Genomic DNA, 17,787 nt, shown 5'->3' on the forward strand with positions numbered 1-17,787 from the left:
ACCATAAATATTTTTAACCAGCCATGAAACAGATTAATCATTATTAAAGTTCCAAAAGTTATTCGGTCAAGATAAATGACTGATTGTTCTTTGTCTTTTGTTGTTTGATTGACTTTAAAAACACAGACAGCAGCAGGAATATTAGGCTGCTGTCACTTTAAGACTGAATGCACGGATCCAATACACTGTTACACGTGTTTTATTTCTCAACTGTTCACGTTCAGTTAAGACACAACTGACTATGTTTACAGGAATATTTGCCAAGATGGGCATTTTGACAACATTTTGTTTGTATATGTCTGTTCAAGCACAAGAAGACGTGAAAGAGAACAATATTTTGCGGATTTCTGGTTGTTCGCTTTGGATGTTTGCCAGTAAAGGATTTTCTTGAGCTTGAATATTTAAATTAGAAAGGCTTAAACTTTGGTGACGATGCAGCACTGCACGGTCAGCTGTCCTGAGCTTTGTTCACATTTGTTCATGTTCATGTTCTCACAATTTAGCGGTGTAAGAATTCATAAACATAAACAGTGAACAACAACAATTTTTTTTTTTTTTTAAATGGTAATATAATGTAAAGTTAAAATAAGATTATATTTAAAAAATCAGACCACTAATCACATTTCCTCAGTAATGTTCATTATTGTAATTTGAGAAATATCTTCTTTTGCATTACAGTAACGAGAATATGTTTTTTTTTTCACATTGTTGTTGTCTATTGAAAACTGTGTAGAGGGTAAATTATGATGTGATAAATTATCATGAATATAATCTCATAATGCAAAATTTGTTTAAAAAATGATGTTTATTTTCTTTTCACAAAATATAATTATATTTTTGGGTGATGTATGATTCATATCGTTACAGATTCACCCGTCTAATTGAAGGCCATTAAGAGATTATTTCTTTGCTTTAAGATTATTTTTTCAGCCTTTAGGGTGAGAATTTCATAAGATTATAATCATTTGTGCAAAAAAGAGCCCTTCAGCGTTGTTTTCCTTCGTATGAACCCACCCTTTCAGAAGCTTGTTCAGCTAATTTAGATTTATTTCAGAATGCTTAAACATGCATAAACGTCCACTGACAATAAAACGCCGCAGTCGCTTTGAGCCGAGTACCTCCACAATTCAATCAGCTCACAGTAACAAGATGACCGGTATAAACACGAGTGCTGAGACTTCATTACTCTCAGCCCGGGGAAAATCCTGTGTGATTTTATTGGAAAAGCCATATTTAAATAAACCTGTGTGGAGGTCTATCAAGGCAGAACGCATTAACCTGTTCTGCAAACACAAGAGGGATGTCTGCGAAACAAGTGTCTCATTTCCTGACTCAGTCTGCTATGACAGAAACGCACAGTGGCATGCCGTGATGTTCAGGTCGTGTGCGTGAAATTGACATCGGTGTGATAGCGAGTATTGAGATGCTGGCTATCCTATAGTCACGCTCACTCTCTGTTCAATCACAACTATTGCGCAGGAGAGCGTTTCATCTTAGTCTTGATGGGGCAAAAGTATGTTTTTTTTTTAGTAAGGTCACAGTATTGCACATGAATACCACGGAACATCAATCCACAGGTGAAATAGGACTGATGGAGTGGTAGTTTTATGTAAATCAGTGCATAGAAAGTGTGAGCTGTGGTAGACTGAGATTGTGTCAAACCGGCTCAGATGCATGAGACACAAGCATAGACTGCAAATTATCTTCTAATGGATTTTGCAATCAAAACTGGTCGGTAATCACTGGGTTTGCCAAAGTTGACAAATTACTGGTAATTTCAGAGCTTTTCAGAGTTTTGTTTTTAGGCACTTAGTGGCAAGTAAACTAGATATTATTGAGAAGAGCTGCTCACTTTTATTTTTTTTCTGTGAAATAATCAGGACTTATTACTTATTCAGTGTGTTTTGTAACATTTGACAGAGACGGCTGTCATGCTTTTAATGAGATTTATTTGTGTGACTATTGTTGTGTTATCATCAGTTTCAGTCTAAACTCTTGAGTGCTGACATTTCAACTGGAACTTCTGATGTTTTGCTTACGCCACTGCAAACCTCAGATTGCACACGCTGGTAAATATAATTGTAAAGAGAGTTTGTGCTGAGCAGTGACGTGCGGTGTGCTGCGACTCAAAGCGGGAAAGGGACTCCTTTTGGGTCAAGTCTTTAAACATAATACTTATATAATATAATTTATACATTGGCTTGGAAGAATATTGTAGTCCAAGGGGTTCATATCTTGCTCGACTGACAACTTAAGCATTTAAACGCCGTCTGTTTGTCAGTATATAGTAACGTTGGTGTTTTTGGCTGCTTTATTCTGATTCCTCTGGAACTGAGAGCGTTTGGATGAGAGAGAAGTGAAGTGCACTGTGACAGCTGCATGCCGAACATTGCCTCTTTATGTCGCCTGTGAGCGAGTCTGTCGCTGACTAGAGAGAAGAAGAGTATTTCAAATAACAAAGTTATTTGACTGTAGTGAAATAACCTCAGGTATAGCTATACAGTCGCAGTTTACAGCGAACGTGAAGAGAGATCACAGAATCACTAAAGACACATATGCCTTTTTATGCATGCAATATGATGTCGATTTTGATTGTTTTTCACTTTTCCCCATCTTGCTTCCTTTCCATGCACGGGATTTTCCTTCCCAAATATTGTCAAGGGCTCGTTGTCTCTGAGTGCTTAGAGCTTCAGTCATTATAAAAACATGAAGGTGAGCAATAACACTATAAGCCATTACACAAGCAGGGACGACATGTTCTCCCGTATTTCATACATATCTCATTAAACCTCACAGAGTCACGGCGCTCAGCACAAAGCTTCTCACATAAAAGAGATCATATAAACTGCTCGTATGATATGGGTGGTGATCAAAGCGTTGTGATCGCGCAGGGACGATCCTTACTGCAAACGATATACATGAGTTAAAGAGAACGCACACTTGCACTTTAATGTGCTGTTGAGCAGCATTTGTAGCCACTAATTACAATGCAGTTAAAGATCTGGGTGGGTAACCGGAAGCCCTCATGGCAGTACTGGTTACCCACAGTGTGGTGCTTTACTGGCGGTGTTTTGATTCTGAATGTCTTCTTGTTTTTGAACAAATCTTTTAAAGGAATCGTTCAACCAAAAATGAAATCAGTGTCTCATGACATTACAATGCTCATGTGTAAAAAATGCATTCTTATGCAGGCTTACTGCACTGAACGAACACATCCTTTGCTGAAAATGTGTCGACTTACTTCGGCTTAATGAAAGGGAGCATCTTTTATTACGTTATTGTAATGCATAATTCATTTATTCAGACTATTGTTGTCATTTAGCTATATATAATGGAGTAAAAACAAAATTAGTCTGCATTGCTTGCTGTTATTGGTGGAATAGCAGACATGCACATTTAAAAGGTGAAGTGTGCAGTTTCTGTGACGTATTATGCCACTTTATGGAATTGCAAAAATAACATTGGTTGGTCAAACAGATAGTCAAGTTAAGTTTATTTGTATAGCACTGTTCAGCAATACACATTGTTTCAAAGCAGGTTTACAGAAAATCATGATGTTAATATCTTCATTCTTTACAGTTGCATTTAGCAGATTATAGATTTGGGCGATAATATAGTTTACATTTTGCAATGATACAAGCAATCAGTCAGTTAAAGTTAGGGTATAGTCAATTTGTTTTATACTGGTCGAAACTCTCTTCACATCCTGATAGCAATCAATAACAGAAGTGGTCTACATATTAAAACATGTACTTCTTCTGTGGAAGTCTCACGACCAAATCATTGCATTCGGTCCGAACTATCAACGCCAAAATGAATCTGCAGCAGTCATGTGGTACAATGAAGAGTTTTATGTGCCCCCATCTCTCGTGACACTTTGCAGACTCTGCTGTGTGCGTTCGTGTGTTTTAAAGACGTGTTCATGTGCTTTGGAGACGCTCTGAAGGGAGGGTGGCATCTTATGCTCTCAAAGCTAGCTTGCGTTTGCTAGCCTCTCTGAAATTGCCTACACTACCTTTAAGATGCCATATAGTATAAATCACCCTATGCAAGTATGCGGATAAAGCATACTTATATATAAATACAAAAAGCTGGGTGATATAGTTACATTTTGTGATGAAAAAAAATCAGTTGACAGTTGAGATTTACTATATAGATTTGGTATTTGTTATATAGTATTGCTCTACATGAGTATACTGTATGTATTTGGCAAAAGGTGGATATACTATATATCCTACTTTTTTAGAGAGCTTTGCAATAATATAATTTTCATAGTCCTTAATTGTGTTTACACTTTTTAGGGAGAAATTTGAAGCAAGAATGGCTTAATATCTGTATATTAAGATGCACTGTCAGAAATAGGGGTACAGTAGGAGTCCATTTCTGTCCCCCAAGGTACAATCTACACTAACATACCCCATATGGCTTATTATTGGACCTCAAGGTACCTTTTTGAGGGTCAAAAAGCATTAAAAGGTACATATATGTATATATATTTAAAGGTTAAGGTACAATATTGTACCCTTGAGGGTACAGCCCCAGTGACAAGCCATTGTACCCCTAAAGGTACAATTATGTACTTTATTTTCTGAGAGTGTGGAATATGTGTATTCTAAAAGAGAAAAAACACACACTTCCCCTTTAACGATGAATAATTAGACTAGTTTTGGTTTTGTGAACCCACTACGGCACTGTACTGTAAGGTGCAGAAATGTGCTCAGTTGTGAGCCGATAATTAAGATGCATCCAAAAGAAAGCTTCTTCCTCTAGGGCTTGTTTTAGTGCGGGCAGGGGCGTCCCCATGGGTACACTTGGCATTTTCGTGCTCTACGGCTTCGCCTTTACTCAGCCGGGACACACGCACACCTCTGTCCTCACATACACACATACTCATACACACTGTTTACAACCTTGAAATCAAATAGCCCTTTCAAGTGCAAATGAATGCTCCTTTCCATCAGATAAGAGTGACGTGAACAGATTTGCAGATTTCCATTTCAAAGCGGCATAGTTTGTCTTGATAAACAGCTCTCCGGCCTGATTGCAGAGTTTACAAATCAGCTCCGAAAGGCCAGATAAGCGGCCAACGTGACCGCCACCAATGCAAACTGGACATGACTCTACCAGAACCCTGTGTGGATGCACTAACATTTGAGTGGTTAAACAGGAGGCGTTGCTTGCATTAGTTTAGCTTCATTGCAATCGCTGGAGCTGCACAGCCGGGCTGATCAAACAGGCTATAGTTTGCCTGAGCGAATCACGGTATCAGCAGAAAACAGTGTAAATCTTGTCTGCCAGGCACTTGTTCTGAATTCAAGCTGTGTTGTAAATACAATCATAAATCTGCAGATAAATGTGAACATTCACTTACAGATTAGCATGAGAGATTACCGCTAATCAGACGTTGTGGCTGTAACTCACACATGTAAACTATGCATTCATGCCAAGAAAGCATGCCAAGAAAACACACACACACACACACACACAGAGTCTTTGTTTAGAAATGCAATACTACTCTTTATGCTTCTTACATTTGAATCATCTTGGAAAAACATGCATTTATTTGTTTTGCATCTTTCCAGCCTGATAAATCATTTGTCACACTGGGGACGGAAGGTCAAGTTTAATCAAGTCACGTTTGCCATACAATATTATTACGCATAGATTACACAGTTCTGCAAATGTACAGTAGTTGGTCATCCGGGAAGTCCATGCACATATAATGTGCGTACTGTGCACTGTATGTATAGTCTGCTATACATTAATAATAAGAAGAAATGTTTCTTGAGCAGCAAATCAGCATATTGGAATGATTTCTGATTTCTGAAGTTGAAATAAATTACATTTTAAAATACAGTATATTCAAATATTTTAAATTGTAATAATATTTCACAGTATTACTGTTTTTGCAGTATTTTTGATTAAATAAATGCAGCCTTCGTGAGCATAAGAGTCTTTTCAAAAGCATTAAAAATCATAATTATTCCAAACATTTGGTAGTGTACTGTATGAAATAGTAAAAGTGCTATGCGAGCGTGCATTTCCGAGTTTAACCCCACATTTAGTAACATGAGATTATAAAGAGCTGTACAGGAAAGAATGTTGTCGTGATGTAGAACATATAGTGAATGTTAAATCCACCAGATGCTGATATAAGCACATCGTATGCAAATCATTATACATGTAAGTCGTTCCAAAAATGACATCCGTTATCCTTATGCTACGCATACTATTTAGTGGCTGTTTTGGAATTCATATTACATTTTTTTTTTTATCTTTTCAACACATATTGTATCTGCACAGACAGCGACTTGTTTACATGGGATTAAGTAGGACTTGCACAAACACTCAGTGCTGATATCAGTTATTCAGCTCCACCTGGTATCAAACACACAGATGCAGGATGACGGTCCTGCAAAGCCCCTGCGCACACATCTTTCTAATTCCATCAAGTGTGATCTAGCCGGAATTAAATGAGTAGTGTATGTTCTGCTAGGCAAAAATGTATTGTTGTCTCAGTTGTTCCTGAGGAGAAATTAAAGTAGAAGAGACAATGGGTGACATTCATTATTTAAAGCGAATGTGTATAGCAGCTCAAATAATTTATTTATTTATTACTTTTGGAAGAATATAATGACAATTATTTTACTTTGTAGTTAAAGTTTTTATTTTTAGTCATATTACAAGAATATGTGAATAGCAGCTCAAACTATTTTTTATTTGATCATATAGTCTTAGAAGAATATGAGAAACACTTTATTTCGATGGTCCACTTTAGACATTCTACTAACTATAAGTTACTTTGCAACTATATGTCAACTAACTCTAATTAGAGTATCAGTAGACTGTCTGCTTACTAACACTTTTATTGTGATGCTCCCCAACAGACATTCTACTGACTATAAGTAACTTTGCATGTCAACTTATTCTACTAACCCGAACCCTAACCTAACAGTTGGGAGTGTTGCTGCTGTAAACTGACTTAAACAATTTGTTGAATCTTGTTTAAGTAATAAAAAAAGTAAGAAGGGTTTGTCTGCATCACGTCCCTGTAAATCACACCTATACTACAACAAGTTACACCTCCCGGCGAAGAATCAAGCGTGAGCGTTTTTTGCAAGTCCTGCTTAATCCCATGTAAACAAGTCGCTGTATGTGCAGATACAATATGTATTGAAAAGATATTTAAAAAATGTAATATGAATTCCAAAACAGCCACTAAATAGTATGCATAGCATAAGGATAACGGATGTAAAGTTACACCTCCCGGCGAAGAATCAAGTGTGGATTTCATTGTACTACAACAATCTTTTGAAGTAAATTATTTTATATTTTATGTATGAAATGTTTGTAAGACAAGCTTATATTGCTTTCGAATCTTATTAAGCATGAAATAACAGCTAGTAGTAAAACATAAAAAAATAAAATACTATCAAATTAATACAGGCTCGTGGTAATTATAGCTAAAAACCAATACCCCCCAAACCTAAACCTTGCCCTAAGCCTACCCCTTTCATAAAAATAAATTTCACTGTATTTTATAATTAAAATAAATAAAAACTGATAATTAATCTAACTATAATTAAAAACTGATGGAAACGATCCGGATGGCGGCATCTGGTGATCTATGTTATACGTTCTGTACACCTTATCACTAGGGAAGTGAAGTAGAAGAAGAGCAGTACATCAGCGATATCAGAGAATGTCTAATAAGGGGAGAACTTCCACTCTCAGTAAACTTCCGGCTTCTGAACTGGTTGCAGTTCCACTCTGGTTCCACATGAGGGCGCTCACAGGACGAGTGCAGGATGAATGGAGGTCTATGGCGCTATACCCCTCAAAATCCACTTTTCTCAGGATATAATTTTTTGTCTAGTAATTTGAATGTTGTATTCGAAAGGAGATGCAAAGAAATGACACATTGCTGGGTGTCACTTATTTGCTTTAAAAAGTCTTTTAAAATGTCAATGACGTCATACACATCGTACGACCAGAGATACTGCTTTACGGCAATCCTTCAGTCACTCTGGTGCTTTCGCGCTCTGCACTTTCTTTTCTCTCGAGGCATCGACAACACAGCTGTCACAGGTAAATACACGTGCTAGAAGAGTTTTTGTTTTGTTTGTTTCTGGTCCCGCTTCGGATGCCACGATGCCATCAAGCGGTATCTCTGGTCGTAATCAGTCCTTCACTGACCAATCAGCGTTCATTAGCAGAATGCTAGCGTGTTATGGGCAACGCAACAACAACTCAACCTGTAAGAAATCGAAAGGACATAATTACTCGTTCATTCAACTTTCGACCTATAACCCATGTTGAACTTGCAAAACCTACACTCAAATCTGAGATCTCTCAACGGCAATCGGGTGAAAGAGACACATTTAGCCGTCTAGCGCCATAGACCCCAGTGGAACTCTGGTGGAACTACAACCAAAATTCGGTCGGACTTAATAGGGAGTGGCCAGGCTCTCCGTAGACAGGCTCTGGCGATTTCAGAGGGAGTGGCTCGGATAACATCCCGAATGGCACTGTAGGGGGTGTAACTTGAGGGAGGGGACGTAATTAGTAGGGGCGTCGTTTGTAGTACTGCAAAACACAGTCGGACACACTCGAAAAAAAAGTCTAAAATTGCTTAACTTATTTTGATGTGTTAAAGCAATGTAAAAACACATGTTGTCATAACTTATTGATTAATGAGAGTTAGTTGACATGTTGTTGCAAAGTTATGTTTAGTTAGTAGAATGTGGACAATGGAAATAAAGTATTGCCTAACCTGAGAGGGTTGTTGACTACTGAGCGATAAAGTGAATGTGGATAGCAGTTTATTTATTTATAGAATCATTTGATAATAAATGTTTTCTGAATATGATCACACTGACATCTCCTCTGAAACTTTAGAGGTGACTGAATAAAATAAAACAAACTTGTTTGAGCACCTTTGCGATGTAAAGCACAATCATTGCGCATCTCAATAACGCCCAACAATGCATCTGAGTTATTGGTTGTCCTTGCAGAGGTCTCTTCCTAAACCATAATTACAATGTCCAATCTCTCTCACAGTCTGACAGTCTCACTCCACCCTTTTCAGTCTCACGTCGTGATCCACCTTCCATCTTCAAGACATCAGCCAATTTTGCCAAGCTTCCCACCCAGTACAGCGGAATCAAATCCACACTCCATCAGGCCCCAAGAAAGTCTTTCATTATCTGCTCATCCTCTCAGAAATCCTACCCTGTCCTTATTTGTAACTCTCCATTTACACCTTAGGATTGTCTCATAACCATGTTCAGAATGGAATACTATAAGTTGAATACTGCACAGTATCTAGTAGCCTATCCCCTTTATTTTGCAAATACGGAAGTACGCTATATTTTGTGAATGTGTGATTCATTGGCTGCTATGGGTAAATATAACTCGAAGAATAATGAATAACAAAGTGCAGTAAATGGTGTGTTTGTGATTATGATAATAAATAAAAATATAACAAATGCCAGTTTGCAATATTAAGCAGCATGACGGACTGATTTGGGACAGGTAAAATAACTGAAATGAAACGAATTACACCGAAGCATCGCATATTCAAGTTACAAATGGCTGTTTGATACTTTATTTTGTTGCATACTTTTTTCACATACTATTAGTAAACAGAAGGCAGTATCCACCTTATTTTTAATGTAACATCCACCTTATTTTTACATAAAAATCGAATTAAAACCTGTTTACTAATAGTATGTGTAAAAAGTATTCAATACAATATAAAGTATCAAATAGTATTGTTGCATTGTTGTCAAATGAAGTACATTGAAAAATAAAAGTTTTGCTTTTACGATATAGGCTACTGCAATTAAAAAATGTAATCAAAGTTTGATAAAAAAAAAAACATAAAAATATACAATGCATTTAGTAGTTCATTAAAGGTGCTCTAAGCGATGTCACGCATTTTTTAGGCCAACATTTTTTTTGTCACATCCAGCAAACATTTCCTCACTATCCGCTAGCTGCCTGTCCCCTGAACACACTGTAAAAAAACGCGGTCTCTGTAGACAGCCCAGGCTCCACAAACGGCAAGAAAAACAAACTGGCCCAACCTGGACCACGATACATAACAAACAGTGTTCTAGCCAATAACCGACAAGAATGATTTGGGGGTGGGGGTGGGGGTTGGGGGTTAGTGTGCATGCGCACAGGGCCGTTTCTAGCCTTTTTGGCACCCTAGGCGAGATTTCTACCATGCACATCCATGTTCAAAGGAAGTAACTGGTAACCAAGGACTTTAGTGAGGACAGTACTACATCACTCACTGATCAAATAAGGCTTTTGGCGGGACAAAAATACGATTTTTTTTTTTTTTTTACAGTTTTCTAGTTTTAGAGTACTCTAGTTTTAGAGTACTCACTGTATTTTCGGACATCACGGTATTCCGGACACTTTACCTTTTTCCGCAAATTCTATAAATAAACACTTTCAGGTCACGGCATCTATATATATCTGTGTCGGTGTCATCTTTGCCGCCTCGTTTCAAAGAAATCAATGTGAGTTTCTAACGTACACCAACGACTGTTCAGATATAAAAAAAATTTTAATTTTTTGAATTCTGAATTTACATCGGAAAAGCGTACAAAAGGTGGCAAGAACTCCGCCGGCAGAAGGGCTTCCAATCCGACATTCAGGTGGCTCTGTTTTCGCTGGCCAGGCGGTAAATCCAGTTTGGTTTTTCTAAATGGTTCATGACTGTTTCAGGAAGCACGGAAGGGAGGGGGAGGGGACGGGACGGGATGAGGAGGAGGGAGGGTCGAGCTAGCCTCCGTTTTGTTTGACAATACTTTGAACTTCAACAAGAGGTGACGTCACCCAACATCGCTTAGAGCACCTTTAATGTATCCCATGCATACAGTTTTATGAAAATGTATGTAGTATTTAACATGACGGAATCAACCTGAACACAATGAATTTGTTTAAGTTAAATCAGGTACAAATATCTCTTGAAGGTAACAATTGCACTTTTTGCAGTGTGCAACTGCTATTCTGAGTTTCAAGGTTTTCATGTATCTTTTTGGGTTTATTTTTTATGTTTTTGCAGCATTTGATGTACACTGCACAAGTCATTTCTGACACATGATATCTATATTTGACAGGCTGACATGATGGTGACATAATACTAAATGCGCTTGTAATGTCTGTGCCAGGGAATTTAGATGTCAATCACCCCTGTGTGACACCACCAGCTCATAAATATGCAGGAAAGTTATTTAACGCCCTTCAAGACTGCTAATGTCTTTTCAGGCTTCCGGTTATAGAGATGCTTTATTCCCAGAGAAGCTCTGAGCTTCTCCCACTGATGCTTACGATGCTCTAAATTAGGACAAATCTCGTTAATTCTTCTTAACCAAATTCAGCCCACCCATACTAGACCCATCCTCCCCTTGGGTGCGACTCCAATCCACACTGAGGTACGTAATTTGTTGTATAGAAAAAGACATACTCTTCTTAAAAACCTTAAAATAGAGGCTCTGAACCAGGCGCCGCACTTAAGAGCATCATATTGGGCCGAGATGGTGTGAATGAAAGACGTTAGTGAGGGAACGGGGTAGAAGAAGTAATATCGAGTTCAGACACTAGTCCATCCATTCTCAGGACCAGAAGTGAGGTAATTAGGACTGCTGGGAGGGACAGAGCGCTACTCTGGTCTCTTTTTTTCCTGAAATGATTTATCTGGTTGGAGAAAATGCTGGAAGTGCTAGTCGGTGAAAATACAGAGGGTTTGATTCTCTGGGCCTGAGCCTCATGCATAAAACTTCACTTTGTTTCCATGCATATCAAAAGTTTGTGCATTGCAGAAGCAGGAGCATGTATATGCATATGGATGAAAAGTATTGATATCAGTATCCAATGGTTTGAAGTTTCTGTTCTTTTTCTGGGGCCTTGTTTTAAAAATACTGATAATTCATTATGCTACTTTGAAAGATTCTCTGTGGCATGTTTGCACATTTATTAAGCTAACTATCCTATACAGTGCTTTAGAACCCACTTTCTCAATATTAAATTAAGTAACTAGCTGATTGATAGAAAATAAAGTACTTGCATATGACAGACAAAATGTAAATCACAGTTTAAAAAAATAAAATTGCACATTCTATAAAAATCTCCTTAAATTCAAACTGTTTTCACTGAAACATAAAGCAGCACAAGTTAGGGCTGTACAATTAATCAAATACATAATCATGACTTCAGATTTTTGTGATTAATTATTAAAAGTGCTGATTAGATCTACTTCTGTTTCTATTTGCAGTGTTTTTTTTGCAGCGTTGCAGTATTGTAACCAATCACATATGTGTTTTTTTTTTTTTGCACTCATGTAAGCAATGGTGAATTACAGGTGTTAAAAGTCTATCAGTAATCCCAACAGGTACTAATCAGCGCGTTTTAAGCTGACTAATGGGTGTTTCATGTTTTCTATTCATGAGTGCTGAAGAAACATCACATGAGGCTCATCATGAAGCTGTAAAATGAAAGCAGAAAGCATGGTTGGTATTTTGGAATTGTTTTGGCTGGGATTAATGCAAATATAAATGTAAATATAAATAGTGCACCATCAAGCTTCTGCCATGTTCCCCATATTATCCGTCCATGCATCCAACTGTCTGTCTATCATTCTTTCTGTCTGTCTGTCTATCCATATATATCTGTCTATCTATCTATCCCTCCGTTTCTATCATTCTCTATGGTGTGATTGCAGTAAACATCCCAGTTCTGAGTTGTACCCAAGTCACCTTCCATTTATAAATTGAGGAAAAATTCATTCCATCCACATGGTGAGATGAAATTGCTCTCTGTGCATGAAAGTAAACTTGTGCAGTTGATTTCATTAGTAAAACCAGCTGCAACTGTAGAATTGCCTTTTGAATATGACAGAAAAGTGCTTTTTGAAGTAGCCATAACCAAGAAGATCCTGAAGGAATGTGTACAGGACAGTTGGAATTTTTATCATAATTTGGACTCATATCATAACTCTGCCTGCATGTATTGTATTAGAATATTGTTTTGCTACATTCAATTCCTTTCATGTCCTACAAGAACATTTGATCCTATTCGGAAGCATAAAAGATTATGTCATAAAAGAAAAGAACTCATTAAACATGAAAGTATTATGCAATCATTTAAGATATTTCTCCTTATATAGAACCTTTTTGGCATATAGGGTTCTTTAACACTCAATAATAGAACCCCATTGAAACTTTTTCAAGTGTGGATGACCAAAAACATCCAAGAAGGCCTTCAAAAAAGAACAAAAGAATAGCACATTGTCACAATACTCTCAAATTATATTTGAATAATAGAATAAAATCTTTAAATACATACACCTGAGTGGGTGTGGACAACAATCAATACAGCAATTAACTGATGAAGACACAGGACTCTCCAAAAACAATGAGAAAAAAACCTGTATTTCCCAATCAGAAGGCATTTTTAATTGCTGTCTTGTTTGTCTTCTATGCCTACTCAGGTGTATGACTTTCAAGTTGTAATGTTTTGAATAGCTGGCGAAGACCGAAAGGATCGAAACTTGATTTTTCTTCTAGTCTGAGAGCATCGTGACAGTGTGCTGTTCTTTTGTTCTTACGTTGGAATCCTACAAGAAAATTCCTATTAGGATTCTTTAGGATTGTTTTCCAATTATAATTGATTCCAGTATAAATCTTTTAGCATTTTTTGACTAGTGATTATCTTCAATTCCCTAGTTTGTCACTTGAGCTGTTAAACCGGCAACACCAGTGACAAAAGAGTGCGCAAACTCAAGTCACATTTGTTTCTTATAAATCCTGACGTGTGTGTGTGAAGACTTTTTTATGCGAACACAACATCTACATGAGGCCTTTAGTCTTTAAGCCGATGCAGAGAGACTGACTGCAAGGTAAGAGGTTGGAAGAGGGATTTTTTGAAGAGGTTTAAAAGTGCTATTGTTACGGAAAGCACATAGTGTTCCCTGTCTGTCTGACATCTGCGTTCTCTGGGGAATTCGTAGGCGAAGTGTGTGAGTGTGAGTGCCTTGACACGGGAACTAAGGTACCACTCGATGAAGGTAATTCTCTCTCTCTCTCTCTGCAATAAACTGAGAGCATATAAATATATATAAGAGGAACAATGATCTCATTAGTCACATTTAGCATGAAGAGTTATGGCCGTGTTGTTCAGTGGCACTCTATCCGTACTCTGGGAAAGCTGCTTCATGTCCACATCAGCGTTTGCCAGCTATCTGGGCCAGTGCATCATCAGCAACAATCCCAGCTGTCAGGCTCTGGGCTGCTGACAAAATGTCAACGGCAAACGTTCATATGCATTTATATGCGCCTTTATTTTTCCGCAGGCTATAGCTATTTTGATGTCTTCTGTTGAGGGCATTTTTCCCCTAGATTTCTAAAGGAAAAGACAATTTTGTGATTGTTTACTCACCCTCATGTTGTTTCTTTGTGACACACAATCAGATATTTTAAAGAATCTCAAAGCTCTACTTTTAAATATAATGAAGGCAAACTTCTGAAACTCTTACATTTTTCAGAGATCATCAACGCTTTATGTTTAGAAACAGTGCTGCAACAGCATATGCGCGTTCTCTTAATGCAGGGTTTCCAAAAGGGGGTTCGTGAGTTGATGAAAAGCTGCATTTAAACAAATAAATGGGGCTGCACAATTAATCGAAATAAAACTGAAACATGATTATTAAATCAAAGGTTGTGATTTAACTAAAGAACTACATAGCTGATGCGCTGCATGTTTCAGAGTGAACAGTGGCACTGTGGTATAAAAGCGTGTTTTCAGAGCAGTTCGGTCCACAGTAAATGCTGCTTCTCGCAAACCCAGCGCCGTGAGTTTAATGTTCATTTGGGAACGCAATGTGCACTATACTTAAATTCACATTCGCATCATTTACAACCTTTTCCTGGATAGTTGACATAACTTCACCAATATTCCGCCAAAATAGAAGCTGGCGGATTTGACATGTTAAAAGCTTGAGAGTCTGAATGTTTGAAAGTGAACAATTTAAGACAACTTTACGTATGTGTATTGTAACGTCTTGTATTATTTGTAAAGAGTGAATGTAACTGACTTCAGTCTCCCATGAACATGAAAATGTGTGTTGTTAAATTATTGAAATATTACCTTTAAATCTTAGGAGGTACTTGCAAGTAAATTTTTTCACATCTAAGGGGTTCGGCTGACAAACAAGCTTGGGAACCCCTGTCTTAGGCCCTGTGTATTAAGATGCGTTTTGGTCGATCGGATCATAAGTAGACGAGGGAGACACATTCCCGTTTACACCTGGTGTTTTAATCCGTCCACTTTCAACCACTTCTGTCCTGATTTCTTCGAGAGGAGGGTCTATGGGCGGGTAAATGTATGGGCTTTTTCAGATCTTTCGATCTAGTGGACAAAATAAGCTTGTGCAATTTACATGTGAATACGACCGGAGACGACGGAAAAACACACGGAGAGCAGCAGCTTTAGTTTCTGCTCCGACAGCCACAAGACAAGCCGAACGCTGTGAGTGTGTGTTAGAAATCAGGAATGGTGAGAGAACATTGAGCTTGGTACATTTTTCATCTTCAAACCAAACGTGGGAGAGTAGACAGTCTTCTGTGTCTGTTCGAACGCGTTCGACCACATGAGCGTTTACACTACACTACGAATGTGTTTTCGACTTCCTCTGGAAGTGGTGGAAAGTGGACAAGCTCAAAACGTTTTAGACTCTGTTTGATCGGATCGACCAAAACGCATCTTAATACCAGGTGTAAACAGGGCCTTAACCAGGAACTTTTCACGAGATGAAAGTTCTAAATCTAAAAACTTAAACATCAAACTTTAATCCACTTTGCGCTTTTAAAAATAAAGGCTCCAAAAGGGAGGTTTGGCAGTGATTTCATAGAAGAACCATTTTCAGTTGACTTTCAGTGAACAGATCTATAACAGTCTATTTTACATTTTACAGTCTAAAAACCTTATTCCAGTGTAAAGAACCTTTTATGCATGGATGTTAAAGGTTTTTCAATGTGAATTCCAATGCATTCTCAAAGAACATCCTTTTATGATGCTCTTTTTTTGTGTGTGTGCCACAATAAAAGCTGTAAACATCCTTGTCTTTCAGCGTGGAGCATGACTTCCGGCTTCAGGAGGGTCAGGTGACGCGAGCGTGGAAGGTTCCGGAGCAGCAGGAATCAGAGCAAAGCTCTCCTCAGCTGGTCTTTCCTCCTTCACGCCAGCAGGACTCTCCACAGGCCCTCCAGACGGTCAAGAAGAGCCGCAGGAAATGCTTCTGGTTCCTCTGAACACTTTATTAGCAGGACGTGACATCATTAGTCTACAAGGATGGTTTTCCAACCAACCTCAAGCCTCTTCTCTTCCGGGTCCCGTTTAGAGGCACATCATCCATTCCTTGACGAGGAGCCCTTATTTATTATCTTTTTTTAAAGCATCTTCTGTAATTTTCACAGAAGGCAAGTTTTTTAATCAAGATTAATGTCGTGGGCTTAAAGGCTGTTCGCTTTGATATTTCAGATTTATAGTCCATGGAGAGAATTAAAAACTTTCCACCTAAAAGAAAAACAACAACAAAAAAACAATATTCTGTCATTATTTCCTTTTTAAGTGAATTACAGGTGTTGACCAATCAGAAACACTCTCTTGCTGTGAATCATTTTGAGTGTTTATTTTTTGCAAAATGGCTAACATCACTTACTGCACCTTTAAAGTCTGTTTATTCTGCTTTAATTTTCCAGATTCATGGTGGTAATTCATGTCTCATAATCATGAAAGGGTGAGAACGGAGGGGGAGAAGGGGCTTTTTGTTGGTTCATGTACCCTTTGAGCCAGTACTTACTACCTGAACTTCACAGCAGTCAGTGATTGATTCACAGTGACAGCAGGAGACAGGACGATAAGGACAGACGACATTAAAGAAAGAGAGACAGATAAAAAGAGGAATTACAGGTAAGAAATGGAAGCCAGATTACTGATTCATCATTTTGGAGCAATGAGGGTCAAAACACCAGCTTTTATACTATGAAAACGTTTCAACGATTAATGCTTAACGCTTAACGCTTTTATGTAGACGATCTAACAACTATACACGCACGGCGATATTAAGGCAGAGATAATGGGGGAGAAAGTGGATTTAAGAAGTGTGTCATTTCATTCTTTGTGAATGCCTAATTTCAGAATCCATTAAAAAGCTCTATAAAATATTTTACTACTCAAAAACGGTGTCATGTGCTGTTTATTTGTCTTTTCATCATGGAGTGTTCAATCTCAGTCAAAGCTGCCAGAATATACTAATGGTGTGGAATAAAACTAAACAGCAAAATAATACTTTTTTTTGTGTATATTTACAACTACCTATAAAACTAATGTAGGCTATTTTAATTTTGCGCCTGTAAACAGATCCACACAGCTCTCCAGAATCGTGACTTCTATTTCTATTAATGCAACACCATCCACGTTGTGTGATTTCAGCTCACTTTTACAGCGATTCTTTCTTCCACCAACACCTAGTCTTTGAACAAGGAAATGTATTGACTTTATATGCTATTTATGATTCAGACAGCGTGTGACACTATGACGGTGACACTCCACAGGTTACAGTAAGTAACACGACAGAAGATCGGCTGCTTTCAAAACAGTACATTTCCAGTAACAAGCTGCTTCTCCAAACTATTATCATAGTGCAACAATCATTGTTTTCAATGTCACATTTGTATTACAGCCGAGTGAGAGGAGATAAACAACTTTCTTTCT

The 17,787-nt window shown here is 37.9% G+C and overlaps 1 protein-coding gene across 2 annotated transcripts in view; it reads left to right on the forward strand.

Moving 5' to 3' along the window:
- LOC311293881 (uncharacterized protein) overlaps positions 1-17,243 on the forward strand; it is a 100,910-nt gene extending 83,667 nt beyond the window's left edge. For both annotated transcript variants that reach the window (XM_084414416.1, XM_084414417.1), the window contains exon 4: positions 16,142-17,243. In XM_084414416.1, coding sequence (XP_084270542.1) covers positions 16,142-16,322 — 181 coding nt within the window. In that variant the 3' untranslated portion in view covers positions 16,323-17,243. The remainder of the gene's footprint in view (positions 1-16,141) is intronic.
- Positions 17,244-17,787: the final 544 nt, after the last annotated feature.

Source organism: Rutilus rutilus, assembly GCF_951802725.1.
Source record: "Rutilus rutilus genome assembly, chromosome: 7".
Classification (NCBI taxonomy): domain Eukaryota; kingdom Metazoa; phylum Chordata; class Actinopteri; order Cypriniformes; family Leuciscidae; genus Rutilus; species Rutilus rutilus.